Source organism: Salvelinus fontinalis, chromosome 24 (genome assembly GCF_029448725.1).
Source record: "Salvelinus fontinalis isolate EN_2023a chromosome 24, ASM2944872v1, whole genome shotgun sequence".
Lineage (NCBI taxonomy): Eukaryota > Metazoa > Chordata > Actinopteri > Salmoniformes > Salmonidae > Salvelinus > Salvelinus fontinalis.
The window spans coordinates 828,377-856,331 of NC_074688.1; the positions used below are offsets into that span (position 1 = coordinate 828,377).

At 40.9% G+C, this 27,955-nt stretch overlaps 1 protein-coding gene and 1 pseudogene across 2 annotated transcripts in view; both read left to right on the forward strand.

Annotated features, from left to right (window-relative positions):
• The first annotated feature begins 1,661 nt into the window (after window positions 1–1,661).
• On the forward strand, window positions 1,662–7,870 carry LOC129821651 (claudin-19-like; annotated as a pseudogene).
• A 9,387-nt stretch (window positions 7,871–17,257) lies between these two features.
• The window catches only part of atg16l1 (ATG16 autophagy related 16-like 1 (S. cerevisiae)), a 44,960-nt gene continuing 34,262 nt past the window's right edge, over window positions 17,258–27,955 (forward strand). For both annotated transcript variants that reach the window (XM_055879306.1, XM_055879307.1), the window contains exons 1-5: window positions 17,258–17,580; window positions 21,797–21,908; window positions 22,017–22,110; window positions 22,459–22,564; window positions 27,051–27,124. In XM_055879306.1, the coding sequence (XP_055735281.1) occupies window positions 21,803–21,908; window positions 22,017–22,110; window positions 22,459–22,564; window positions 27,051–27,124 (380 nt within the window). In that variant the 5' untranslated portion in view covers window positions 17,258–17,580; window positions 21,797–21,802. The remainder of the gene's footprint in view (window positions 17,581–21,796; window positions 21,909–22,016; window positions 22,111–22,458; window positions 22,565–27,050; window positions 27,125–27,955) is intronic.

Consider the following 27,955-nt stretch of genomic DNA (forward strand, 5'->3'; position numbering starts at 1 on the left):
AACAGCCTAACCAGCTCTGCTAGGGTAAGTAAAATGAGCTGTTCTCTCATTTGTGCCTGAAAGTAGCTAGCAAGCTAGCCAACGTTAGCCAGTTAGCTTGTGTGCTTGACGGCTGTTTTTTAGTTCAGAACGCTTTGATCAACCCTACTCATCGGCCAGAGCGTCCAGTGTGCGCTCCGAATTTACGAATGGACAATCTGGCAACGTTCTGAGTTTTCGAACGCCCAGAGCACACACAGGCACTCCAGATTAAATTGATGAACACACCCGTAGTATAAACCAGCCTTTAGTCTTGAAATCTTTGGTTGTTTCGTACATAGCCTGACATGTGAATCCTTAAAGACATGGGTGGGGCTAAAGCTTAAGAGGGTGTGAACGATGCTGAATGGGTGTAGACAAAAAAGAGCTCTCTGGCTACCAAAACATTCAAGGGCCATTTTCTCAAAAGTGAGGTTACAAGTTTGTCAACTTTCAAAGCAGAATTACTTTCCCATTGTTCCTCAACTGTAGTGCAGGAGTCTCTACTTTTATTCAATGTAAAAAAAAAAATTTAAACACAATTTCAAATGTTGCTACATGAAACCGAATCGAGATGGTAGGTCACAAATAGCATTGTATCTGGTCAAACACAATTTTCTCCAAAAGTTTATTAAGGGTTGGTAGCAGGCTGATTGCTCGGCTATTTGAGCCAGTGAAGGGGGCTTTACTATTCTTAGGCAGCGGAATTACTTTTGCTTCCCTCCAGGCCTGAGGGCACACACTCTCTAGTAGGTTTATACTGAAGAAATGGCAAATAGGAGTGGAAATATTGTCCCCTATAATCCTAAGTAATTTTCCGTTCAAGTTGTCAGACCATGAAGTCCAAGGAACTGTCTGTAGATCTACGAGATATAATTCTGATGACACATACAGTATATCTGGGGAAGGGTATAAAACAATTTCTAGAGTGTTGAAAGTTTCCAAGAGCACAGTTGGCTCCATCATTGGGAAATGGGAAAAATATGGAACTACCTAGACTCTGCCTAGAGCTGGCCGTCCGACCAAACTGAGCAACCAGGCAAGAATAACCTTGGTCTGGGAGGTGAGCAAGAACCCAATGACTACTCTGCCGAGTTCCTTGGTTGAGATGGGAGAACCTGCCAGAAGGACAACAGTCTCTACAGCACTTCACCAATCTGGGCTTTATGAGAGAGTGGCCAGCCACTCCTGAGAAAAAGGCACATGACAGCACGCCTGGAGTTTGCAAAAAGGCACGTGAAAGACTGAGATCATAATGCAAAAGATGAGATAAAAAGTGCACTCTTTGGACTGAATAGGGTATTGTGTGTAGGGTGAGAAAAAAATCTATTTAATTTCTTTTTAATTCAGACTTCAACACAACAAAATGTGGAATAAGTCAAAGGGTACAGGCACTGTATGTCAGTAGTTCAGATAACGTATTTTCCTGGTTTCTAAAACCACGTTAACAAAACATCTTTGTACAACCGTCATACAACCTGACCATGATGACATAAAATACATCATATTGACGACAGTGCAACCAGTTTTGCCTACTGGGATATAGCTAACACTACATTGTTTGTAGGTTAATAACTACTACATAACAAAAACATTTTCTTTTTCCTCTCTTCCAAGTAAATCAGGCAGCAGGACGGACCACCATGCTTTGAGCCTTCCAGGTCGTGGGTCTGTCTTTAGGGGTGATTGGCTGGTGTCTGGAGAACAGCTGCACTAGTTCCCATTCCTGGAGGGTACGCAGCCATTCTGGGGCTGTCACAACCAACAACTGGCAGTTCGAGGGCCTGTGGATGACCTGTGCATCCACGTCTCTGGGCTCTGTGCAGTGCCAGAGATACAAGACTGTACTGGGGCTACCAGGTGAGAGACACATGCAGGGCTCAGTGCAATACTCACATGCAGTATTAAAGGGGCAATTTGTAGTTTAAACAAAAACAAAATAGTTTTGGTAAACAGCTGAGGAATGGTGTTGGAGAAATGTAACCACTTTCAAATTCAAAGAGAGCCATGGATGCAAGGACTGACCATCCAAACTATAGTTTTAACCATGTTCGAAAAAATCCTCAGCAATCTATACAGAATACCCCATAATGACAAAGCGAAAATGGTTTTATTTTATTTACATCAGTATTCAGACCCTTTGCTATGAGACTCGAAATTGAGCTCTGCTGCATCCGGTTTCCTACTGATCATCCTTGATTTCTACAACTTGATTGGAGTCCAGCTGTGGTAAATTCAATTGATTGGACATGATTTGGAAAGGCACACACCTGTCTATATAAGGTCCAACAGTTGACAGTGCATGTCAGAGTAAAAACCAAGCCATGAGGTCGAAGGAACTGTCCGTAGAGTTCAGAGACAGGATTGTGTCGAGGAACAGATCTGGGGAAGTGTACCAAAACATTTCTGTAGCATTGAAGGTCCCCAAGAACACAGTGGCCTCCATCATTCTTAAATGGAACAAGTTTGGAACCACCAAGACCCTTCTAGAGCTGGCCGCCCAGCCAAACTGAGCAATCGGGGGAGAAAGGCCTTGGTCAGGGAGGTGACCAAGAACCCGATAGTCACTCTAATAGAGCTGAAGAGTTCCTCTGTGGAGATGGGAGAACCTACCGGATGCACAGCCATCTCTGCAACACTCCACAAATCAGGCCTTTATGGTAGAGTGGCCAGACGGAAGCCACTCCTCAGTAAAAGGAACATGGCAGCACGCATTGAGTTTGCCTAAAGATTCTCTGGTCTGATGAAACCAAGATTGAACTCTTTGGCCTGAATGCCAAGTGTCACATCTGGAGGAAACCTGGCACCATCCCTACGATGAAGCATGGTGGTGGCAGAATCATGCTGTGGGGATGTTTTTCAGTGGCAGAGACTGGGAGACTAGTCAGGATCGAGGCAAAGATGAACAGAACAAAGTACATAGAGATCATTGATGCAAACCTGCTCCAGAGCATTGATGCAAACCTGCTCCTGCTCCAGAGCGCTCAGGACCTCAGACTGGGGTGAAGGTTCACCTTCCAACAGAACAACGTCCCTAAGCACACAGCCAAGGCAACGCAGGAGTGACCTGGGACAAATTTCTGAATGTCCTTTAGTGTGACTTGAACCCGATCGAACATGACTGGAGAGACCTGAAAATAGCTGATCAGCAACACTCCCCATTCATCCTGACAGAGCTTGCGAGGATCTGCAGAGAGGAATGGGAGAAACTCCCCAAATACAGTTGTGCCAAGCTTGTAGCGTCCTAACCATGGAGATTGTAGGCTGTAATCGCTGCCAAAGGTGCTTCAATTAAGTATTGAGTAAAGGGTCTGAATAGTTATGTAAATGTATTTTAACGTTTTTTTTAAATATAAATTAGCAAACATTTCCCCAAAACTTTTTTTGCTTTGTCATTATGGGGTATTGTTTGTATATTGATGAGGGGGGGAAACTATTTTATCAACTTTAGATTAAGGCTGTAACCTAACAAAATGTGTAAAATGTCAAGGTGTATGAATACTTTCTGAAGGAAATGTCGTGACTTTACTTTCATTAATATAATGACTGTTATTTATTTAATCAACCAACTATGTTTAATTGTTTACCCGATTAAATTAGTCATGTAACAATTAACCCATTAGCATTTGAAGCACCATGGAAGAGGTTGTTTAAAGAGTTATCATCTTGAATTAAACTTTAAATGTCTTTACCTATCACATCAATAAACAGTCATCTTAATAATCATTATCTCTTATCATATCATCATTCTGAACAGTTTTAATCTCATCCATCTGCAAAAACCCTAGCCTTACTCATGATTCAGTACTACACAAATTGGTTTAATTCTATATTTACTAGCCAACTATATAATAACAGGATAACATACACACTTAATACATGAGAGAAAGGTCCCTAGTGGACGTTTACAATACGATGGCTTTTTACACAACAACATGGAGAGGGAGAGATAGAGAAAAAGACACTCGTCGGTAGTTTTCAGAACTATTCTCACATTTATCATATAGTTTGCACACAAACCGCTGCCCATTTGGAATAAGGAATCATGCGTACTACGGTGATTTGACAAGAGTAGTAGGATGATTTGAAGTGTTTGAGATATTTGACTCAGGACAGCTAATCAGCTGTATCAGTGATTGTCTGAGAGGGGAGTTTGTTTTACCCCTCGTGTTGGTATTCAAGATTCAGACCACGATGGACATGAGCTGCAGCTCGCCGTCTCTCTGGTCTAAAAGAAGGTGAGTTTATTTCTTCACCTCATGTTGAGGTTTAAAGTTCCAACCATTTCAAACATGTAGCTCTCGCCTCACGTTTCCTGGTCTCTGAGATTCAGCGTTTAAACCACTTTAGACTTGGGCTGCAACTCCCCATCTTTCCTGGTCTACTGTTCATTTCTGTGGGCAATCCTTTTATGCACTCTCGTCAAAAGGGGACGGTTCCGTCAGTCTGACATGCCCTCTGACCTCATTCAGGGCGTAGCTACTTACTATGAACAGTATATAGGAGATTCTCTTATCCCTCCTAAAATCACATTCATATCTTAACAAAAATACTTTAATAATTTTCCATATTATATGCACAACATTGGATGGAAACTTGACAGATAAAGGGGATATACTTTCAAGTTACAGTATTTATTTTATACCAGTTTTAATGACATCACAAAATAAAAAACAATATGACATTAGTTTTCTATAGCTCCCCACTGACCATTCCCCACATTCTTATGTTAGAAATATTGATCCAGTATTCAGTTTTGGACGTGTTAGAGTTTCGGCGGGAAAAGCTGTCTGTTAACAAAGACATTCCTTTGGTTGATACTAAAGGCGGAGAAAGAGCCCACCTTCTCCTGTAATTTACAACAGGGTATAAACTGTCAAATATCTTCCTCGGATACCACATAGACATACTTCCTTCCCTGGTAGATGCCTCCAAGTTCCAAAATGAGGAGTGTGTATGCACAGATATTAGTTTGTGGGCAAAAGCACTGTATAAACATTGCAAAGGTGCCTTACGATGAATAAATTCCAGCCAACAGTGTGACCCAAGCAGTTAAGCAGATTAAAATCCTTCGATTCTTGATGTAGTTTTACCTTTGTAAGGTGAATGTGCTGCTTTGACAAGTGTCCATTCAGCACAAATTAATTAAGAAACTGAGCAAAGATCTAAAGAAGTATTTGCGTTACAAAAGTATTGTGTAGTTGAGGCTGACATGCTGTATCTGTTAAATAAATAAATTGTAGTATGCCTGTAGTAGGGCTTCTATATTAGGACAGCCTCAGCAGGACTTTTTGAAGCTGTTCTCATAATGGACACTGTAGTACGGTAGTCTTTTTTAATTCCTTTCCGATGTGACTGACACTTTCAACTGGCTACCTCCGGACTGAAGCATGCATGTCATATGGTCTCAGTTTCAGGCCATGAAGGTAATAGGGGATGTAACTCGCACAAGTATGTATCATTGTGTCATCGCTCAGTCAATCATTGACAGTCACACTGACCTTGGTTTCCTTTCAGTATGTGTGTGTGTGCCTCTATGACACTGCAACAGACTCCTAGATAACCACATGTTCATAAGGATGAAGAACTGTAGTCAGAACCATAGTCACCTCACCACCAAAGGTCGGAGTACTTTCACTGTTACAGAGAGAGATTAAAAGAGTTTTGTCTAACCTGAAAATATAGTGAGCATATTCTAAGGAGATAACAATGGCAAACTCCAATGGCAGGTATCTATTGTGAAACTCCGGATTTAATAGTTGAGAAAGTCAAACAGTGTCATTGCTTTCGATTAACCAATCTGTCATATTGTTTATCTCCTTAGACTACCCCTAAGCTCAAAACCCTTGTCACCGTCACCTTAAGATCCCTGCGTTTGAAACAAGACAACAGACACCCAGCACATTGGACACCAAGCAGGAACATACGACAACTTACATATCTCGTGAGGCCATTTTCAATCATCCTGTGTAGTACGAGGGTTTCAACCTCAAGACTTTGGAAGCCTTTTCCTACACCTGCGCGTGTGGGCTCTGGGTCATCATGTCGACGGCGGTGGAACTAACTGGGTAAAGGTCAGTCAATTACTTACAACAACCTTAACTAGTCCGCTTTGTTAGATTCCTGATGTTGCCAAATATTTTAAGAATAAGAGGAACACAATCTGTCTTCATATTTTCAGTGGAGTGTCTCTTCAGCAAACATGAATGATCCATGTATTGGTACAGTTCTGTATCTTAGACACATCCTACATCTGATTTAACGCCATTTGTTTGTGTGTTCTGTAGTTGACATACAGGAAGTTGATATAGGCATTTAGCGGTGTCTAACAATGAGAAAAGGCCACCAGTACTTGCTAGATAGCAGCAATTGAAGTCTGTTTATTTTCTTTAGGCAACATCTCCCACTAGCCCGCCCTGCAAAAGTTTCTGTTATGCCTTCTTTAGTGTGTGTGTGTGTGTTGTGAGACATGCAAGGGGGTAGAGTTGAGCACATTTCCCTCCCCTTACCTTTAGTATTGACTCCAAGACCCAGTCTGCTCAGGCCCTCTATTGATCCAATGTCTGTTGTTGACTGGAACTCTGTTTCTTCCTGTGTTCAGGTCGAGGCCTGATGATCATCGCTCTGCTCCGGAGGCTAGCGTCCATCATTGTGTCAGTGCTGGGGCTGAAATGCTCAAAGATCGGCAGCACTTCTCAACAGGTCAAGGGCAAAATCACTCTGACCGGCAGGCAGCTTGTTCATCTTATCAGGTGTGTCCCCAACTGCCAGCATCCTCACCTGAGTACCAATCTCTCTCTCTCGCTTGCTCTCCCGCCCCTCTCCCTCACCCCACCGTCTCTCTTTCTTCTGCCGTTTATCAACCATTTCAATTTCCCTCTCCTACAGGTCTTTCCACCTTGACTGCTGTGTCATGGTACACTGCACGGGTGGTGCAGGAGTTCCATGATCCATTTTTTGCAGGAGTAAGGTGAATACACATCCCAAAAGCTGAAGGTACTGCCTGGGAATTGGCATTCTAATTAGAGCCAGGACTTTTTTCCGGTCAGGTCACATCACTCAACCAATCAATTAAAACCTTGTTCATTAAAACCTTTTATTGAAGGAATCATTCTGATTTGGGTGCACACACACACACACACACACACACACGGAAAGTTGATTAATTCTCTGTCCTTGTAGGTTTGAGCTGGGTACAGGTCTATACATGGGCTGGGGAGCTGCCTGTCTGGCCATTCTAGGTGGGGTCATGCTCTGCTGTTATGGAAGAGAGGTCCATCAGCACCACCAACAGGGTGAGTAATTGCACCCACAAAGTTGTCCCAAATTGCACATTAATCCCTATATAGTGCAGTATAGGGCTCTGATCAAAAGTGGTGCACTATATAGCCATTTGGGATGCAGCCAAAGACACTTCCTACTCCCAAAGCTTAACGCGCAAGCTAACTATTATCCTACCAAAACCATGGTCTTGGACAACGCTATCTCAGGTCTCCAGGCAGGCGATGGGCCAGCCAACACTAGTTAGCGAACGATTTCCCATCTGTTACATGAACTAGTCAAAGAAATCATTGTTGTCCAATCTATTGTACCCTGCTTGTCTTACAGGGGATATTCATACAACTACTCAAAAACAAGCCGTGTACAACAGATCTACAGGGCAGCACCCGTGTCAGAGTCGGGGAGTTCAAAAGCTTATGTTTAAAGCAGTTTCAAATGTTTGTTTTTAAAAAATCTCATTGTTTGTTTGTCTGTTTCCATTTGTTACTTTGGTAAAGTGTCATTTTACTGGTTTACATTTGCTGTTATATTTTTGTTGTTTTGTTTTTGTTGTCTTCTTGAGTTGCGTGAGTCACTGTGAATATTAATGTAATGTTTCTAACTTTGAAGTGTATTGAAAATAAAACTATTTCTCTATTGATGATTATTGTTCTAGTGATATTGGATATCCAAATGAATAGAAAATACAAGCTACGCCACAACTCCAAATGAATGGACAAGATACCCACTGGCCACAGACTTCTAATTCACATTGGTTCAACGTAATTTCATTGAAATGACGTGGAAACAACATTGATTCAATCAGTGTGTGCCCAGTGGGTAAGTAGTGAATCCTTTGATTCTAAACTGACTATAGCCATATGTTCAAGTAATGTCTTGTGATTGCTCAGCTCCATGCTTGACATTTAATGAATTTTTGGGGGGATATTCTGATCTTTAACATTTCATCTGATATGTCTACAATGTGACTAACTTAGATACTTTGGTCAGAATCTGTTGAACAAATCTACAGTTGGACTGCTTCAAACAGGGTAAAATACAGTAATTGGTTCATATAAACGGCATCACTGTGCTAGATTATTTGTTTCACTTTCTCCCTCCACTTGCCACTGACTGGGCTAGAACCACACACTTAGAAAAAAAAGGTTCTTTAGGTTTCTATATAGAACTTTTGGAGTATTTGGTCAAAAGGTTAATTTTTTTTAGAAAAATGTTCAATCCTCTGAAGCTAGAAAGTCAGGCTGAATGGTGTTTCCTCCGATACATTGGTGCGGCTGGCTTCCAGTTTAAGCGAGCAGTGTGTCAAGAAGAAGTGCAACTTGGCAGGGTCGTGTTTCAGAGGACTCTTGGCTCTCAACCTTCACCTCTCTCTCTCGAGTCCGTAGCAGAGTTACAGCGATGGGACAAGACTGTAAAACTACCAATTGGGGAGAAAAAAGTTATTTTTAAATTTAAAAAAAGAATAGATAAGGTTCTTCCAGAATTTGAGTACTAAGCTACCGTTTTTAGCTAGCTAGCTAGGCCTAGGAAAAAGCCACTTAATTAGAGACTTTACAAGCTAGTTAATAAACGTTCATTTTAATTATTGGCTAAATAGGCTGCATTTAGACAGGAAGCCCAATTCTGTCTTTTGACCAATCAGATCAGCTCTGACAATGATCTGATGGGAATTGGGCTGCCTGTCTAAATGTAGCCTTAGAGCTACAGACCCAGCCTGACATTGGCAATTAGCGTATTGTTATTGCAGTGTAGAGTCAGATGGGGGACTATGTTACATGACGGTGTAAGAAGAGGATACTGAGTGCTGATAACCTCTGTTGAATGCGCATGATGGGCTACCAGAGGTAATAACCTCTCCCTCAATGTTAACAAAATGAAAGAGCTGATCGTGGACTTCAGGAGACAGAGGGAGCACGCCATCCACATCGATGGGGCTGCAGTGGAGAAGGTATAAAGCTTCAAGTTCCTCGGCGTACACATCACTGACAATCTGAAATGATCCACCCACACAGACAGTGTAGCAAAGAAGGCGTGATAGCGCCTCTTCAACGTCAGGAAACTGAAGAAATTCAGCTTGACCCCTAAGGCCAAAAGATCATCAAGGACCTCAGCCACCCAACCCCCGGTCTGTTCACCCCATTACCATCCAAAAGGCAAGGTCAGTACAGGTGCATTAAAGCTGGTACCGAGAGACTGAAAAACAGCTTCTATCTCAAGGCCATCAGACTGTTAAATAGTCACCACAAATCGGTCTCCGCCCACTACATCTCCCTGAACTTTAGTCACTAGCCGGCTACCACCCGGTTACTCAACCCTGCACCTTAGATGCTGCTACCTATGTACATAGACATGGAACACTGTAATTTGGAACACTGTCACTTTAAAAATGTTTACATACTGTTTTACCCATTCATATGTACAGTTGAAGTCTGAAGTTTACATACACTTAGGTTGGAGTCATTAAAACTCATTTTTCAACCACTCCACATATTTTTTGTTAGCACACTATAGCTTTGGCAAGTCGGTTAGGACATCTACTTTGTGTATGACACAAGACATTTTTCCAACAATTGTTTACAGACAGATTATTTCACTTATAATACACTGCATCACAATTCCAGTGGGTCAGAAGTTTACATACTGTAACGGTCGTCTGTTGAAGGTGACCAAAGCGCAGCGTGGTAAGTGTTCATGATTTATTAATAATACTGAACACTGAATAACAAAACCAACAAAGAGCACGACCGAAACAGTTCTGTCTGGTGCAGGAACAAAAAACAGAAAACAACTACCCACAAAGCACAGGTGGGAAAAGGATACCTAAGTATGGTAGCCAAAATAGAGACATAAAAAGGATCTCTAAGGTCAGGGTGTGACACACACACTAAGTTGACTGTGCCTTTAAACAGCTTGGAAAATTCCAGAAAATTATGTCATGGTTTTAGAAGCTTCTGATAGGCTAATTGACATCCTTTGAGTCAATTGGAGGTGAACCTGTGGATGTATTTCAAGGCCTACCTTCAAACTCAGTGCCTCTTTGCTTGACATCATGGGAAAATCTAAAGAAATGGACTATGGAGGGTTTTACTTGTGCGCGAGAACATGGGAACTCACTCAAACACTGTCCAAAGTACCCACAGATTACAATAGGTAACCTAGCTAGGCAGCTTGATAAAATTTTAACATACAATATGTACAATATAAATATTTAACAAAACTTATGCATCCATAACAGCACATTGTGTAACATTACCATGGTTTTATATTGAAAAATAGCGGAGCCAAGGACAACCTACCTCGCTAACTGAGGGTCAGGCAAGCGAGAACAATAGGAGGATATGGTAGCACAGATACCCCATGACAGACCAAACCAAAATATACAAAACTTTTACAATCAAGTGTATTTACAATATAGATATGAAAAAGTGTTTGCACAAAAAATAACATTAGCTATGCAGCTGTAATGAAATAAAAAGCACACTGAATTATTATTATTATCAAATTATTAACATCCCCTCTTGATCTGGCCTATTTGAACTGCTTCTTGTGTGCAACTTGGTGCATAATCTAGTGGACAAAATATCACACTACTACATTTGCATGATTAAGGATCGGCGTTCCGTCAACGGGACAGTTGTAAATCATGGAGCTCGTTATTATCAAGATTGCAGATTTTAGAGTAACAACAAATGTCGGTACATAGAAGTGTTTTATATCAGCTGAAAGATACAATTATTGTTAATATAACCACACTGCCCAATTTACAGTAGCTACTACTGCAAAAAAATACCATGCTATTGTTTGAGGAGAGCTCCTAACAACAAAACACTTTTTTCAACGCGATAGGTTTGACAAATTCCCCTCTGAAGGTGAAATGTGTACTTACATTCTGAAATATTCCCATATTCCCAGGGTCCCAGAGATAACATGAAGTGTCGTTTTGTCAAATAAAGTCATTTTTCATATCCTAAAAAGATCCATATAGCACCCGCGATCGATTTTGTATTTCCACTCATTCAATTTGCAAACAAAGGAATCTGAAAATCTCACCCTAAACGTTGTTTGAACGAGTCAAATCACATTCGTATGTATTCCTCAGAGATCCTAGAAGGTAACAAGACTTCACTATTTCATTAGGGGTGTAGTATATTTTATAGGACACCATATTTGGTCAGAGAGCGACGCCTTCATGGCACGCAGATGACGTGGGCAACCATCAGTTGAAGGACTGTATCTTTGTCAAATAAGCACCAATCGGGGTCAAATAAAGCTAGCTAGATAGCTAATGAGCTGGGCTTTACGGGAGTATCCGGAAACCCCGCCTCGGTTGCAAAATGTAGGCGCTAACCTTTTGCGACAGTATGCCTTTTCCTTTTGGACACAACGTCTAAGAATATTCAGAGTTATGAAGTTATGAAAACTGGTTGTTTTGCAAATGTTGAACTTGTAACATGGCTACTAATACTTGGAAAGCTAAATCAAAGTCCAAGTATACAAATTTGACGATATTCTTGCAGAAAAATGTAATATGAATGCGAATGTCTTCTTCACGATTTGCCCAAATGTACCTGGGGACTTGACACTAAAAGTCTTGTTGTTCACTCATTTTTCAAGTTATCCATCAGAAACTTTGTGCATTACAACCAGAGTGATGGCTATAACTATGACCTTTCTCTTACATTTCAAAGATGGTGGTAAAAAAAGACCAGTTCGTTTTTTTCTTAGTATTTTCTTCTACCAGATCTATTGTGTTATATTCTCCTACATTCAATTCACATTTCCACAAACTTCAAAGTGTTTCCTTTCAAATGGTACCAAGAATATGCATATCGTTGCTTCAGGGCTTGAGTTACAGGCAGTTAGATTTGGGTTTGTCATTTAGGCAAAAAATTGAAATAAGGGGGCTGTCCCTAAGAAGTTTTTAATGCCTAAGCAAATTAATTTCCATGTGTCCTATCTGTGGCTAGAGTTTGCCAAATTTAACCCAAGCTAGCAGTGTTATTAAAAGTCTTATTGAAACATGTTTTAAGAACATTATTTAATTACCTTCAAATAACCTAGAATTTCCATTCTTAGAATGTTAATAAAACCCTTCAGGAAAACTTTCAGGGAACTATAGTAAAATGTTCTCAGAACCTCCTCGCAACCAAAAAATGTACTTTCCCAGAATAGGCTAAATGTTAACTTCCATTATCAGAACGTTTAAACCCTTTCTTGCCTGGCGCAATGTTACATTTTTTTGTGGACCGTGACCTCGGTGTGCATAAATTAGAGAGATTTGCTGGTGTCAAACCTTATATGAAAACAGTAAATATATTTTAAAATCTGAGAAACATACAATAGCACCACATCAATCAAATTGTAATCAGTCAAGAAAAAACACCTGTGAAAATGTGTATCTTATTCGAAAATCAATGCTTTTCTCCCCCAAAAACTGCCATTTACAAAACGTTCTAATGATGAGAGAGAAAAACTGAGCATTTTGAGTCTTCCTTATTTTGTAAGCATTGATCATCTGAAATCAGACTACCTTTTTTTCTCAACATCTATGGAATGTTTTGTGGTCACATACTTTATTTGAATTGTATATTAAATACGCACCTCCACTAACATAAATTACAAATAGCATTTAGTCTTACATATGATAAGGAAAGACATAAACAAGTGATATAATATTAATAAAACAATAACTTTATTGTAAGAACAATTTTAGGGGAATACATTGTCTCATTCAAACCTGAAAATGAAGACATTGAAATCGCTATCATAACCATAACATTATGTAACATTCATTTCATGGTTACTTTTATCAAAATTGAACGGGAATTACAAAACAAATAAGACATATAACAACAATTATTAGCTTTTGCAACTTTCATTTCTACATTCAACTAGCATATACAGTATTAGTCAAAAGTTTGGAAACACCTACTCATTCAAGGTTTTTTATTTATTTTTTATTGTTTTCTACATTGTATAAGAATAGTGAAGACATCAAAACTATGAAATAACACATATGGAATCATGTAATAAACAAAAAAAGTGTTTTATATCTTAGATTCTTGATCACAGCTTTGCACACTCTTGGCATCAACTAGCTTCACCTGGAATGCCTTTACAACAGTCTTGCAGGAGTTCCCACATATGCTGAGCACTTGTTGGCTGCTTTTCCTTCACTCTGCGGTCCAACTCATCCCAAACCATCTCAATTAGGTTGAGCTCGGGTTATTATGGAGGCCACGTCATCCGATGGAGCACTCCATCACTCTCCTTCTTGGTCAAATAGACCTTACACAGCCTGGAGGTGGGTTGGGTCATTGTACTGTTGAAAAACAAATGATAGTCCCACTAAGCGCAAACCAGATGGGATGGTATATCGCTGCAGAATGCTGTGGTAGCCATGCTGGTTAAGTGTGCCTTGAATTCTAAATAAATCCCTGTGTCACCAGCCAAGCACCCCCACATCATCACACCTTCACGGTGGGAACCACACATGCAGAGATCATCTGTTCACAAACTCTGCGTCTCACAAAGACACAGCGATTGGAACCAAAAATCTCACATTTGGACTCATCAGACCAAAGGATAGATTTCCACTGGCCTGATGTCCATTGCTCATGTTTCTTGGCACAAGCAAGTCTCTTCTTATTATTGGTGTCCTTTAATAGTGGTTTCTTTGCAGCAATTCAACTATGAAGGCCTGATTCATCCATTCTCCTTTGAAGAGTTGATGTTGATGTGTCTGTTACTTGAACTCTGTGAAGCATTTATTTAGACTGCAATTTCTGAGGCTGGTAACTCTAATGAACTTATCCTCTGCAGCAGAGGTAACTATGGGTAATCTTTTCCTGTGGCGGTTCTTATGAGAGCCAGTTTCATCATAGCACTTGAAGAAACTTTTAAAGTTCTTGCCATTTTTTGGATTGACTGACCTTCATGTTTAAAAGTAATGACGGACTGTTGTTTATCTTTGCTTATTTGAGCTGTTCTTGCCATAATATGGACTTGGTATTTTACCAAATAGGGTTATCTTCTGCATACCACCCCTACCTTGTCACCTCACAACTGATTGGCTCAAATGCATTAAGGACAGAAATTCCTCAAATTAACTTTTAACAAGGCACACCTGTTAATTGAGAAGCATTCCAGGTGACTACCACATGAAGCTGATTGAGAGAAGGCCAAGAGTGTGCAAAGCAGTCATCAATGCAAAGGGTGGATACTTTGAAGAATCTCAAATATGAATCTCAAATATGTTTAACACTTTTTTTTACTACATGATTCCATATGTGTTATTTCATAGTTTTGATGTCTTTAATATTATTCTACAATTTAGAAAATAGTCAAAATAAAGAAAGCCCTTGAATGAATAGGTGTGTCCAAACTTTTGACTGGTACTGTATATTACACAAAGAGTCAGAACGGGAACAATTCCAAAAGCACAACATTATTTTACAGTCATTACAATTGACAAGTCCTTTACATCCCCAAGGTCATTAGAGTCATCAATGAAACGAAGAGAGGCCGGTGTAACAGTATAACTTTACGTCGTCCCCTCGCCCCGACACAGGCGCGAACCAGGGACCCTCTGCACACATCAACAACGGTCGCCCACGAAGCATCGTTACCCATCGCTCCACAAAGGCCGCGGCTCTTGCAGAGCAAGGGGAAACCCTACTTAAAGTCTCAGAGCAAGTGACGTAACTGATTGAAATGCTACTAGCGCGTACCCGCTAACTAGCTAGCCATTTCACATCCGTTACACCGGCATGCAGTCTTGTATAAGAAAGGGAAAACATGCAAGGTAGAGAAGACATGCAGGAGAACGGGTACATGCAGGAAAGGGAAACATGGCGAGAGGCAAAATTAGAATGTATCCCTTTGGACTATAGTGTTGGCAGTTGCACTTGAAGAAGGTTCTTACTGTGGAATGCAAGGTTTGGTTTTCGCCAGGCATAATGGACCCATGTTGTCCAAAATGTTGACTCAAGTTTGCCAAAAAAAACCTAGAAGAATGTTCTATGGACAGATGATTCAAAAGCATAACTTTATTTGACATGTTTTAGTGTTAAGATGTCCCTTCACTGGAACTAAGGGCCCTAGCCTGAACCATGAAAAACAGCCCCAGACCATTATTCCTCCTCCACCAAACTTTACAGCTGGCACTATGCATTGGGGAAGGTAGCATTCTCCTGGCATCCGCCAAATCCAGATTCATCCGTTGGACTGCCAGATGGTGATACATGAGTCATCACTCCAGAGAACACGTTTCCACTGCTCCAGAGTCCAATGGCCGCAAGCTTTACACCACTCCAACTGACGCTTCCATGGCTGCTCGGCCATGGAAACCTATTTCATGAAGCTGGCAACAAACAGTTATTGTGCTGATGTTGCTTCCAGAGGCAGTTTGGTACTCGGTTTCAGCACTTGGCGGTCCTGTTCTTTGAGCTTGTGTGACCTACCACTTCGCTGCTAAGCCATTGTTGCTCCGACACATTTCCACTTCGCAATAACAGCACTTACATTTGACCGGGGCAGCTCTAGCAGTGCATAAACTTGACAAACTGACTTGCTGGAAAGGTGGCCTCCTATGATGGTGCCATGTTGAAAGTCTCTGAGCTCTTCAGTAAGGCCATTCTACTGCCAATGTTTGTCTATGGTGATTGTATAGCTGTGTGCTCGACCTACTAAGGAGCATCGGTACATTGTGGGAAAGATGGCGGAAGCGGACATTGAAGTGGATTGTGAATCTAATGACGCTAGAATCAAGGAGAATTGGAGTATTGTCCAAAATAATGGAAAATGGAGCACAGTGCTGAAAATTTCCCTTCGTATCTTGTACGAGTATGGTTTGTTAATGAGGAGCAGCTGATCGAAATACTAATCTTGAAGAATACATTTGAGCTATCCAAACTGGTGGAGAGTGTAATGGGTGAAGTGAAGGCTGTGAGGATCACGAGAGGCGGGCTGATTTGATTTTTGTACTTCTGCGGAACAGAAGGAACATGTGTTGCATCTCACCCGATTTGATAAGTTTGACGTATCGTATGTGTCTCTTCGGAACAGGTCACCCCTCAAGGGGTTAATTAATATCTGGCGTCTCGTGGGAAGTCGATGTTGAAGAAATTAAAAATATGAATTCCGGGAGTGATTGATGCACGTTGGATGAATCGTGTGGTGAATGATGAAAAAGTGAAGAGTTTATCTGTTCTTTAGTTTTTTGAAATGGAGTCTCTCCCTACTCAAGTGCAGTTTGGGTATATCAACTACAGAGTCAGAGCATTTATCCCACAACCAATGCAGTGTGATCATTGTAAAGCTTTAGGTCATGTTGCAAGTGTTTGCAGAAGGGAGAAATTGAGATGTCCAAGTTGTGGAAAAGATCATATCATGTGTTATAAAAGTGATGAAAATGTAACATGTTGCAATTGTGGTGGGAACCATGAAACCACGTCTTTTGAATGCCCCACAAGGGTGGAAGAAAATGCTGTAGCCAAAGTTAAGTTTGTCCAGAGCGTTTCATATGCAGCAGCTGTTAAAAGGGTTGAGGGTTTGAATGGTGCTCCTGATATGTCCATGGTGGTGGATAGGCAGTGGTTGATTTAGGTAGAGGCAACATGGGCAGCCCTGGGTACGGCACGGGGCGCCCGCACAAAAAAAAATCGTATTGGTGACATTTGTGTGATCGGTTTTCTATCGCTCATTTGCACGTCACGTCAATGATATCATGTCACCATGTGACAGGCGCCCTGATTTTAGTTTGTGAGCTAAACAGGCTACTACAGCCTGAGAAGGGAGATATGGAGATTTGAAAGAAGGACGAAGTGGGAGTTTTGTTTTGGTCAATTTACAATTTTTATTTGGGTGGATTAAGTTCGTTTCTCTATCACGTATGGATTAGATTTGTTCCCCCCTTCTTTTTTTAAACCCATCCAGTTGGTGGCGCTAATACATATCTTTGGGATGTAGTCCGCCATAAAACTCACAGAAGAAGAAGTTGTACCTACACCTGGTTTATTGTGACCAAAATGTGCAATCCGAGATGATTTTCTGTTTGTTTTATAAATAGTTTTGGCTCGGCTCGGCTGATGAATATCGACTGTCTTAATTCGCTACCGTTTGCTAGCTGGCTGTTAGGTATCACAAGCTAGCTATGTGGTTTAAATAGGAAAACTTTTTTCAAAACATCAACTAACGCCAATTTAGCACAAGTAAGCAGCTGAAAACGACTAAATGTCATGATCTGAGTGGATGTGGAACTACCTACGCTAGCTAGCGAACGTAAGTTAACATTTTCCATTCCTCTTGATGCTATCTATCACGCTAGCTAATGACTGCGTGTTTGAAAACATAGCTACATAGCTTGCAAGCTAGCTAGCTTGTCGTGCTATAGACGAAACGTACAACTTTGTAAAATTAAAACTATACATATGCATCGTTAGCTAGCAAACATTAGCTACATAAACTAACATTATGTATTTTTAACTAGCTGGCTAATAGCTAGTTAATGTAGGAGGCATTTGTGGCGTAATTTTAGCTAGTAAACGTTAGCTTGCTAACAATATCTTAGCTAGAGCAGAGCGGGCTACCATAATCTTCAAAGTTGACAGGTTAATTAGCTGTTTATGATTGTGTATAGTGCTTGTTTGCGCAGTCAATCGGAAGGTTATGCCTTTCACCAACACCACATGACGTTGTTACTTCTCTGGCAAATGATTTAGCAAGCCGAGCTCCCTGCCATCCAGGACCTCTAATTTACCAGGCTGTGTTAGAGGAAGGCCCAACATTTTTTTCAGACTCAAGTCACCCAAGCCATAGACGGTTCTCTCTGCTACCTCATGGCAATTGGAACCAACAGTACCCTAACAGCATCTACCCCCAAGCCATGAGACTGCTAAACAAGACTGCTAAATAGCGAATCAAATGGCTACCCGGACTGCCTGCATCTACCCTTTTTTTGCACTACTCTACATACTCTATGCATACACACTGGACTCTACCCACACACTCGCACATACTGACACCCCACCACACACACTACATGAGCCTGCACACATGCATATTGATGCCTCACACTTTAACACACGCGCTGCTGCTACTGTCTTATCTATGCTGATAAGTGTTCCCTTTATTTTTTTGAGCAGTGTATATTGGCAATGATGACAATTACAACAATACTGAATGAACAATGAACACTAACTTTTAATATAATACATAAATAACAATCAATTTAGTCTCAAATAAATAATGAAACATGTCGAATTTGGTTTAAATAATGCATAAACATTGTTGGAGGAGAAAGTTAAAGTGCAATGTGTGCCATGTAAAAAACGAATGTATAAGTTCCTTGTTCAGAACATGAGAACATGTTAAAAGGAACCACCAGCTTTCATATGATTCTTCAATATTCACAGTTAAGAAGTTTTAGGTTGTAGTTATTAGGACTGTTTCTCTCTCTACCATTTGTATTTCATATAATTTTGACTTTTGGATGTTCTTATAGGAACTTCAGTATTGCCAGCCTAATCTTGGGAGTTGATAGGCTTAGTCATAAACAGCACTGTGATTCAAGCATTGCTAAGAGCTGCTGGCAAATGCAGTAAAGTGCTGTTTGAATGCTTACGAGCCTGCTGCTGCCTACCACTGCTCAGTCAGACTGCTCTATCAAATCATATACTTAATTATAATAAACACACAGAAATACGAGCCCTTGGTATAACATTGTAAAATCCGGAAACTATAATTTCCGTGTTTGTACAGATGAACATGGCACCTTCAGGCATTTGGAAATTGGATGATCCAGACTTGTGGAGGTCTACGTTTTATTTTTCTGAGGTCTTAGCTGATTTCTTTTGATTTTCCCATGATGTCAAGCAAAGAGGCACTGAGTTTGAAGGTAGGCCTTGAAATACATCCACAGGTACACCTCCAATTGCCTCAAATGATGTCAATTAGCCTATCAGAAGCTTCTAAAGCCATGACATCATTTTCCAAGCTGTTTAAAGGCACAGTCAACTTAGTGTATGTAAACTTCTGACCCACTGGAATTGTGATACAGTGAAATAATCTGTCTGGAAGCAATTGTTGGACAAATTACTTGTCATGCACAAAGTAGATGTCCTAACTGACTTGCCAAAACTATAGTTTGTTAACAAAAATTTGTGTGGTTGAAAAGCGAGTTTTAATGACTCCAACCTAAGTGTATGTAAACTTCCGACTTCAACTGTCCCAGTTTGAACAACAGGCACAACTCTGATATAAGTACATTTTATTCCTTTAACGAAATGCCACGCGCGTCCACATCAGTGCATTCTTAACAACCTAACCGTTTCAAAACTTCTATTTGATCAAATAGCAAATTGGCATTTCCATTTTGTCGACTTAATTTGATTCTCATTGACCGCCATACAAAACTCCTCAGTTCGTGGTCTTATTTTTGTGGACAGATTTTTGGGCTCAGTAAACCCTGTCGCTTCACCTCTTTTCTCTCTGGCTCTAGTCTATTTTCTTTGTATTGATATTCCACCTAACATGCTGACCAGAACGGACACGTCACTTGCGCGAGCGTTGAATTAAATGCATGTGTGCATTTATTTTGCAGTCATTGCACCCACGCTACTAGTGGGCATCAGCAAGCGTCCGGGTGGCACGACGCTAAAATAGAAATCTGTTCTTTTTGTGACACGCAATGCGCTGCATGTCCGGCCTCTCCCATCTCCTCATTGGTTTTTAGGAGCATATACCCTCGTGGATCATTTCTGGACCGCCATCCCTTCTAATGCAAACAACGTTTCTTATAACACCAATGCCCACTTCTAAATTAACCTCTATCCCCTGGGCACTTGAGTAGATCTGAAAGGATTGGAGTGGATAGGTATAAGCAAAAGATGACGGTCCATACTCCGGTAGGTTGTAGTAATGCTTTAGTTTGCCAACCGCCGTATTAAGTCCAAAATAAGAAGCCTGAAAGAGGAGAGATGACGAGAAACGAAATCGGTTTACCGTTTTATCTGTTGATTAATTGTCGGAGTTGAGGACCTTGTGCACCCAATGTTTATATCCCAGGACAAATTAGCTAGCAACAGCAAGCTAGTTAACTTCTCTGGGATATGTGGGATGCTAACGTCCCACTTGGCCAAAAGCCAGTAAAAATGCAGAGTGCCAAATTCAAATAAAATACTATAAAAACCCAACTCATGAAATCACACATGAAAGATACCAAATTAAAGCTACGCTGGTTGTGAATCCAGCCAACATGTCAGGCTTTTCGGCGAAAGCAAACAATGCTATTATCTGAGTTAGCACCATTGTAAACAAAGAGATAAGCATATTTCAACCCTGCAGGCGCAACACAAAACGCAGAAATAAAGATATAATTCATGCCTTATCTTTGACGAGCTTCTTCTGTTTGCACTCCAATATGTCCCATAAACATCACAAATGGTCCTTTTGTTTGATTAATTCCATCTATATATATATATATATATATATATATATATATCCAAAATGTCAATTTATTTGGTGCGTTTGATCCAGAAAAACACTGTTTCCAACTCGTGAAACATGACTACAAAATATTTCAAGTTACCTGTAAACTTTGCCAAGAAATTTCTAACTACTTTTGTAATACAACTTTAGGTATTTTTTAACGTAAATAATAGATCAAATTGAAGACGGGATGATCTGTGTTCAATAGAGGATTAAAACAATCTGTATCATGCTTTCTGGTCACGCGCCTCTATCTAACAGGACACTTCAAGTGACCCTGATTCAAAATGGCGGTACTTCATTACACAAAGGAAAAACCCTCAACTAATTTCTAAAGACTGTTGACATCCAGTGGAAGCGGTAGGAACTACAAGAAGGTCAATTAGAAATCTGTATTCCCAATGAAAATCCATTAAAGTGACATAAAAAAAAATCTGAATGGTTTGTCCTCTGGGTTTCGCCTGTTAAATAAGTTCTGTTATACTCACAGACATGATTCAAACAGTTTTAGAAACTTCAGTGTTTTCTATCCAAATCTACTAATAATATGCATATCTTATCTTCTGGGGATGAGTAGCTGGCAGTTTAATTTGGGAATGCGTTTCATCCAAAATTCCGAATGCTGCCCCCTACCCTAGAGAAGTTAACTAAATTGCCATACATCTTTAATGCTTTTTGACCTGTCCCCAAATGAATATAATTCTGTTTGTTTTGATATTTCAACCTGCATGTCCTGATCGTGTGTGGGGTTACGAAATCAAAATGCGTGTGAGCTGTTTGGTCAGCATGTATGGCATTTTGAAAGATTTCATAATCAAATGGGACATGAATTTATTTATTCAATCAAGGATGAAGCAGCAGTACCCGCCTTGCCCATTTATTCTTATTAGACTTGGCTTTACTTGATTTAATATTGGAAGCCGTGGTTTGCCTAGATGCTTTCTCTTGAAATGGGTTCACGAGACAGGGTGTGACGGATGTATTAACTTCTTGGTGGGTGTGTGTGCAGGTGGTGATGGCAGAACGTCGTGTGGAGTGTTCATGGAAGAGGCACGTCGGAGAGCAGCTGAAGCAGAGGGACCGTGTGCAGAGGCAGGCCTTCGAGGAGATCATCCACCAATGTTAGAGCCACATACCATGTCTCGGTGCTCAAGATGCTATTTATTGACTGGTTTTTAGTTCTGCTGCCTGTGCAGTGTTTTTAAAGTACATTTTTGTGTTTGTCTCAGATAACCGTCTCTTGGAGAAGTCCGATCTACAGGCTGTTCTTTCAGAGAGATATCAGTCGGACAAATATGACTTTCAGAACAGACATGACGGCAGGTAGGCCTCCCCAGGATTTGACCGTTGAACTTGTTTGTGTGTGTTGCGAAGTCAAGCTACTACCATATTGCTTATACCTATCTACTCCAGTCATTTCAGATCTACTCGAGTGCCTAGGGGATAGAGGTTAATTTAGAAGTGGGCATTGGTGTTATATGAACCGTTGTTTGCATTAGAGGGGATGGTGGTCCAGAAATCCCTTGCGACATCCAAATCTTAGTCGCCACATTGACGTTGAAACGGTTAGGTAAGAGTTATGGTTGGGTTAGGGTCGGGATTTCCCAAGAATCCCGCATAGCTCTAACCTTGCTTGTGACCTTGTCTAACCATTTGTGTTTGGTTTCTCAGCCCGGGGGCGGACTCGAGTCGCAGCGACAACCTACAGCAGGAGATGGCCCAGATGCGAATCAGGCACCAGGAGGAGCTGACAGAGCTTCATAAGAAACGGGGCGAGGTTAGCGTGTTTATTGTACCTGCCCGTCGAATGTCCAGGCCAAATCTTCCTTTGGAGAACTACACTGTAGGCTTTCGCGCCGACCCTAAACTGGCTCAGCTAATTGAGGTTCTGGGGAGCAGCTAATTAGTAGACTTGGGTGTGCTAGATTAGGGTTGGGGTGAAATCTGGAGGGTAGATCTCCAGAATGAGGGTTGCTCACCCCTTGGCTCTGTCTGAAAATGTTACTAGATGCCAAATCCTTGCTGCCTCATTTCCTCTCAAAACGAACTGGCCCCGGTTTGGGGCAAAAATAGAACAGGTTTAAATTAACAAACCACTTCATATACAGATCAAAAATATAAACTCAATCAACAATTTCAAATATTTTACTGCGTTAAAGCTCATTATAAAGAATTCAGTAAATTGAATTAAATTCATAAGGCCCTAATCTATGGATTTCACATGACTGGGAATACAGATGGTTTAAGAAAATAAAAAGTAGGAGCGTGGATCAGAAAACCACTCTGTATCTAGAGTGACCACAATTTGCTTCATGCAGCGTGGCACATCATCTTCGCATAGAGTTGATCAGGCTGTTGATTGTGGAATGTTGTCCCACTCTTCAAAGGCTTTGCGAAGTAGCAGGATATTGGCGGGAACTGGAACACGCTAGTGTACACGTCGCTCCAGATCATCCCAAACATGCTCAGTGGGTGACATGTCAGGTGAGTATGCAGGCCATGGAAGAACTGGGACATTTTCAGCTTCCAGGAATTGTGTAGAGATCCTTGCGACATGGGTCTGTGCATTATCGTGCTGAAACATGGTGATGGTGGCGGATGAATGGCACGACAATGGGCCTCAGATCTTGTCACGATATCTCTGCATTCAAATTGCCATCGATAAAATGCAATTTTGTTCGTAGCTAATGCCTGCAAATACCATAACACCACCGCCACCATGGGGTACTCATTGACGTCAGCAAACCGCTTGCCCACACGATGCCATACATGCTGTCTGCCACCTGCCCGGTACAGTTAAAACCGGGATTCATCTGTGAAGAGCACACTTCACCAGCGTCGGTGAGAATTTGCCCACTGATGTTGGTTACGACACCGACCTACAGACAGGTCAAGACCCTGGTGAGGACGACGATCACTCAGATCTTCCCTGAATACTGTTTCTGACAGTTTGTGCAGAATATCTTTGTTTGTGCCAGATGTGAAGGTTCTGGGCAGGCATGGTTACACGTGATCTACGGTTGTGAAGCCAGTTGGACATACTGCCAAATTTGCATTTTTATACATATTTATTTTTGTTGGACATGAAAAGAAATACAAATTGAACAGATACATCATTTTATCCTCATATACTTGTTGAAACACCTCCCTTCCCTTAACAACAAAAGCAACATGCATATAAAATATACAATTGGAAATAATATATAAATGTACATATACAGTACCAGTCAAAAGTTTGGACACCTACTCATTCAAGGGGTTCTTTAAAAAAAACTATTTTCTACATTGTAGAATAATAGTGAAGATGTCAACTATGACATAACACATGTAACCAAAAAGTGTTAAACAAATCAAAATATAATTGATATTCAGAGTAGTCACCTTTTGCCTTTATGACAGCTTTGCACACTCTTGGCATTCTCTCAACCAGCTTCATCTGGCTGCTTTTCCAACAGTCTTGAAGGAGTTCCCACGTGTTATTTCATTTTATTGAACCTTCACTTAACTAGGCAAGTCCGCTAAGAACAAATTCTTATTTACAATGACTGCCTATGGGACTTGCTGCCTTGTGGGACTCCCAATCACGTCCGGATGTGAAACATCCTGTTTATATGCTGAGCACTTGTTGGCTGCTTTTCCTTCACTCTGCGGTCCAACTTATCCCAAACCATATCAATTAGGTTGAGGTCAGGTGATTGTGGAGGCCAGGTCATCTGAATCAGCACTCCACCACTTTCCTTCTTGGTCAAATAGCCCTTACACAGCCTGGAAGTGTATTGGGCCATTGTCCTGTGGGAAAACTAATGATAGTCCCACTAAGCCCAAACCAGATGGGATGGTGTATTGCTGCAGAGTGCTGTGGTAGCCATGCTGGTTAAGTTTGCCTTGAATTCTAAATAATTCACTGACTGTGTCAGTAGCAAAGCACCCCATCACCATCACACCACCTCCATGCTTCACGGTGGGAACTACACATGCAGAGATCATCTGTTCACCTACTCTGCGTCTCACAAAGACACGGCGGTTGGAACCAAAAATCTCACATTTGGACTCATCGGATCAAACGACAGATTCCCACCGGTCCAATTTCCTTTGCTCGTGTTCCTTTGAAACATACCTAACCCCTCTAAAAGAAAGGAGGACCAAGGCACTCTTCATATAATTAACTAAAATGCCTTTATTAGTATGGCATGTTCAATAGAAACAAAGGCATTTTAATTAATAATATTAAGAGTGCCTTGGTCCTCCTTTTTGATTACCAATTTACACCTTTTACCAAAGAGCACCTTCTATCTACCAAAATATACTATAGTGTAGCGCTTCCCTTCCTCCTCTTCATACCTAACCCCTCTCTCGCCACAAAACAAGCCTGGTCGAGTTGAGGATAAAAATAGCTGTCTGTTACAAATAGGGCTTAGAAGAGAAGGGGCAGAAAGTCTAAAATGTTGACAATTGTCTCCAGATCTTCAAAGTAGAGAGCACAATGGGGTTTCCAGTATAATTTGAAGGAAACCAGGACAGTGGGGCACAAGTAAGAGCGGAAAGGGAGGATAATTGGCAGGAGTGTGCTTCTAATGAGCGCCAGTTGGTACTTGGAGCATTACACCAGACAATAATTGTGTGTATTGGCTGCCCAAAAGTAAAGCAGTAAATTATTTGATGTATTGCTCTACGTATCCTAGGTGATATGCCTGACCAGATAAAAATTACAACCTATCCAACTTGGTAAAAAATAATTTCAGCAGAATGATTGGAAGACATGTAAAATGTTCATTTTAACAGATTGGATTCTGCCAGCTAAGGAGCGAGGTTAACTAGCTAATAGGTTAACATCCGCAATCAAAAGTAAAATGAGCCGATATCCACCACATTCCACCGGATCTTTATCTTGAGTATTAGTGAGATGGAGGCTTGAATTGGCATCGGGGGGGGGGGGAGAGCCCTGTGCTATTGAGTCGGTGAACATATCTAATAGTAATGGGGCAAGTTGATCGGATAATTAAAAAAATGGAAGGGCAAGCCATCAGGGCCTGCGGCCTTGCCACTTTGCGTTAACTTTAGACCCTTTTATCTCATCTAGATGCCGAGGGTTATCCAGAACTTTACTTATGTCCAGTCTTATAATTCTAGATCGTCCAGTTTATAGTTCGCATTTTAGTCTTTAAAGATAAAATCTTCGTCCAGTTCGAGGTGAGTAATCGCTGTTCTGATGTCCACAAGCTCTTTTCAGTCATAAGCGGTAGCAGCAACTCTGTACAAAATGAGTTACAAATAATGCGACTAAACAAATAAAATAGCACAGGTGGTTAGAAGCCTGTAAAACGGCAGCCATCCTCTCCGGCGCCATTATATATTATTGTACTATGTAGAAAATAGTAAAAATATAGAAAAACCCCTGGAATAAGTAGGTGTGTCCAAACTTTTGACTGGTAATGTATATAATTGAGGCAGCAACTGAGTCAGAAGTTCCCAGTTATAAGCAGGGGTATGTGCTACACCACTGCTTATAATTATAAGTTAAGATTAACTATAAGAATTCTTAAGAAGATAAATGATATCATGCTCAGGGCTCCAGCTATGCATTTGGTTTGCTAGCTAAGTGGCTAGATGTCAAGATCAAGTTTCTTGGCTCATCAAACATTCAATCCCCTTGTCTCAACATCCCTGTTGCCTAAATTTGTTTTGTGTCAAAAAATAGAAATGTGTTTCTATTTGTGTTTCGGTAATACTCTATACTCCGGTGTGAAGTGATTATACGCAATGGCAACTGAAAAAGTGGCTGTGGATGAGGCAGGAGTGGGACAGAGGACAAGAATCAAAGGCTCCATTGTTTTTGACTTTGTCATTGGCCTCATTGCCTTAACTCACAAGACGTATGTAGCCCTGTCCCCAAAGATCCGGTGACTGATAGCTGGAAAATAATGGATTGCTCATGATCATTAGTCATGATCGATCAAAAGGGTGAAATTTGTATAAGTCTCGTGTTAACCACGTGGCTAGCTGTGATTTCAAAGTAAGCTTGTTCCTCAAAGGACTTTTTTTACCAGACAATATCTGAAGCACATACTACTGTTGGCTAGCTACTTAATTTGATTCAAATATGTCTTAGTGTCTGCGACTAGGTCATTTGGAGCAAGGTCTGGATTTAAGACCTTGACTTTCTATTTGTTTATAATTGGGTTTATTTTGTAACCAACTTGCCATCAGTTGTGGATGTTTTGACTGAATGTCTTTCTCTTCTCTCTTGCTCTGCTTTCATTTAGCTGGCCCAGAGTGTGATTGAGCTGAACCACCAGATTCAGCAGAAGGACAAGGAGATTCAGCGCAATGAGGCCAAGTGAGTCTACTCTCTACATGTTATTGGTCTCTGTGCTTGAGTGGGCCTTTTTGTACTTTCCAACACTCCAGCTATTTGCTATATTGTTACCTACTGATGTTGTTCCCATGAACCAGATGTATGGTTTCTTCCTGACTAAATCAGGGATTTCTGACCATCCTATTTACACTGAAAAATGTGGGGTTTCATGAGCTGAAATTAAAGATCCCATAAAATGTCCATATGCACAAAAATCTTATTTCTCTCATTTAGTGCACAAATTTGTTTACATCCCAGTTAGTGAGCATTTCTCCTTTGCCAAGATAATCCATCCACCTGACACGTGGCATATCAAGAAGTTGATTAAACAACATGAGCATTACACTGATGCACCTTGTGCTGGTGACAAAAGGCCACTGTAAAATGTGCCGTTTTGTAATAATTCCACAGATGTCAGAAGTTAATGGAGCATGCAATTGGCATGCTGACTGCAGGAATGTCCACCAGAGCTGTTGCCAGATAATCGAGTGTTAATTTCTCTACCATAAATCGCTTCAATTTGGCAGTATGTCAAACCGGCCTCACAACAGGCATCGTGTGGGCGAGCAGTTTTTTGATGTGAATGGAGTGCCCCATGTTGGGGTTATGGTATAGGCATGAATAAGCTACAGCCAACAAACACAATTGCATTTTATCAATGGCAATTTCAATGCACAGAGATACCGTGATGAGATCCTCAGGCCCATTGTCGTGCCATTCATCCGCCACCATCACGTTTCAGCATGATAATGCACAGCCCCATGTCGCAAGGATCTGTACACTATTCCTGGAGCTGAAACTGTATCAGGGGTT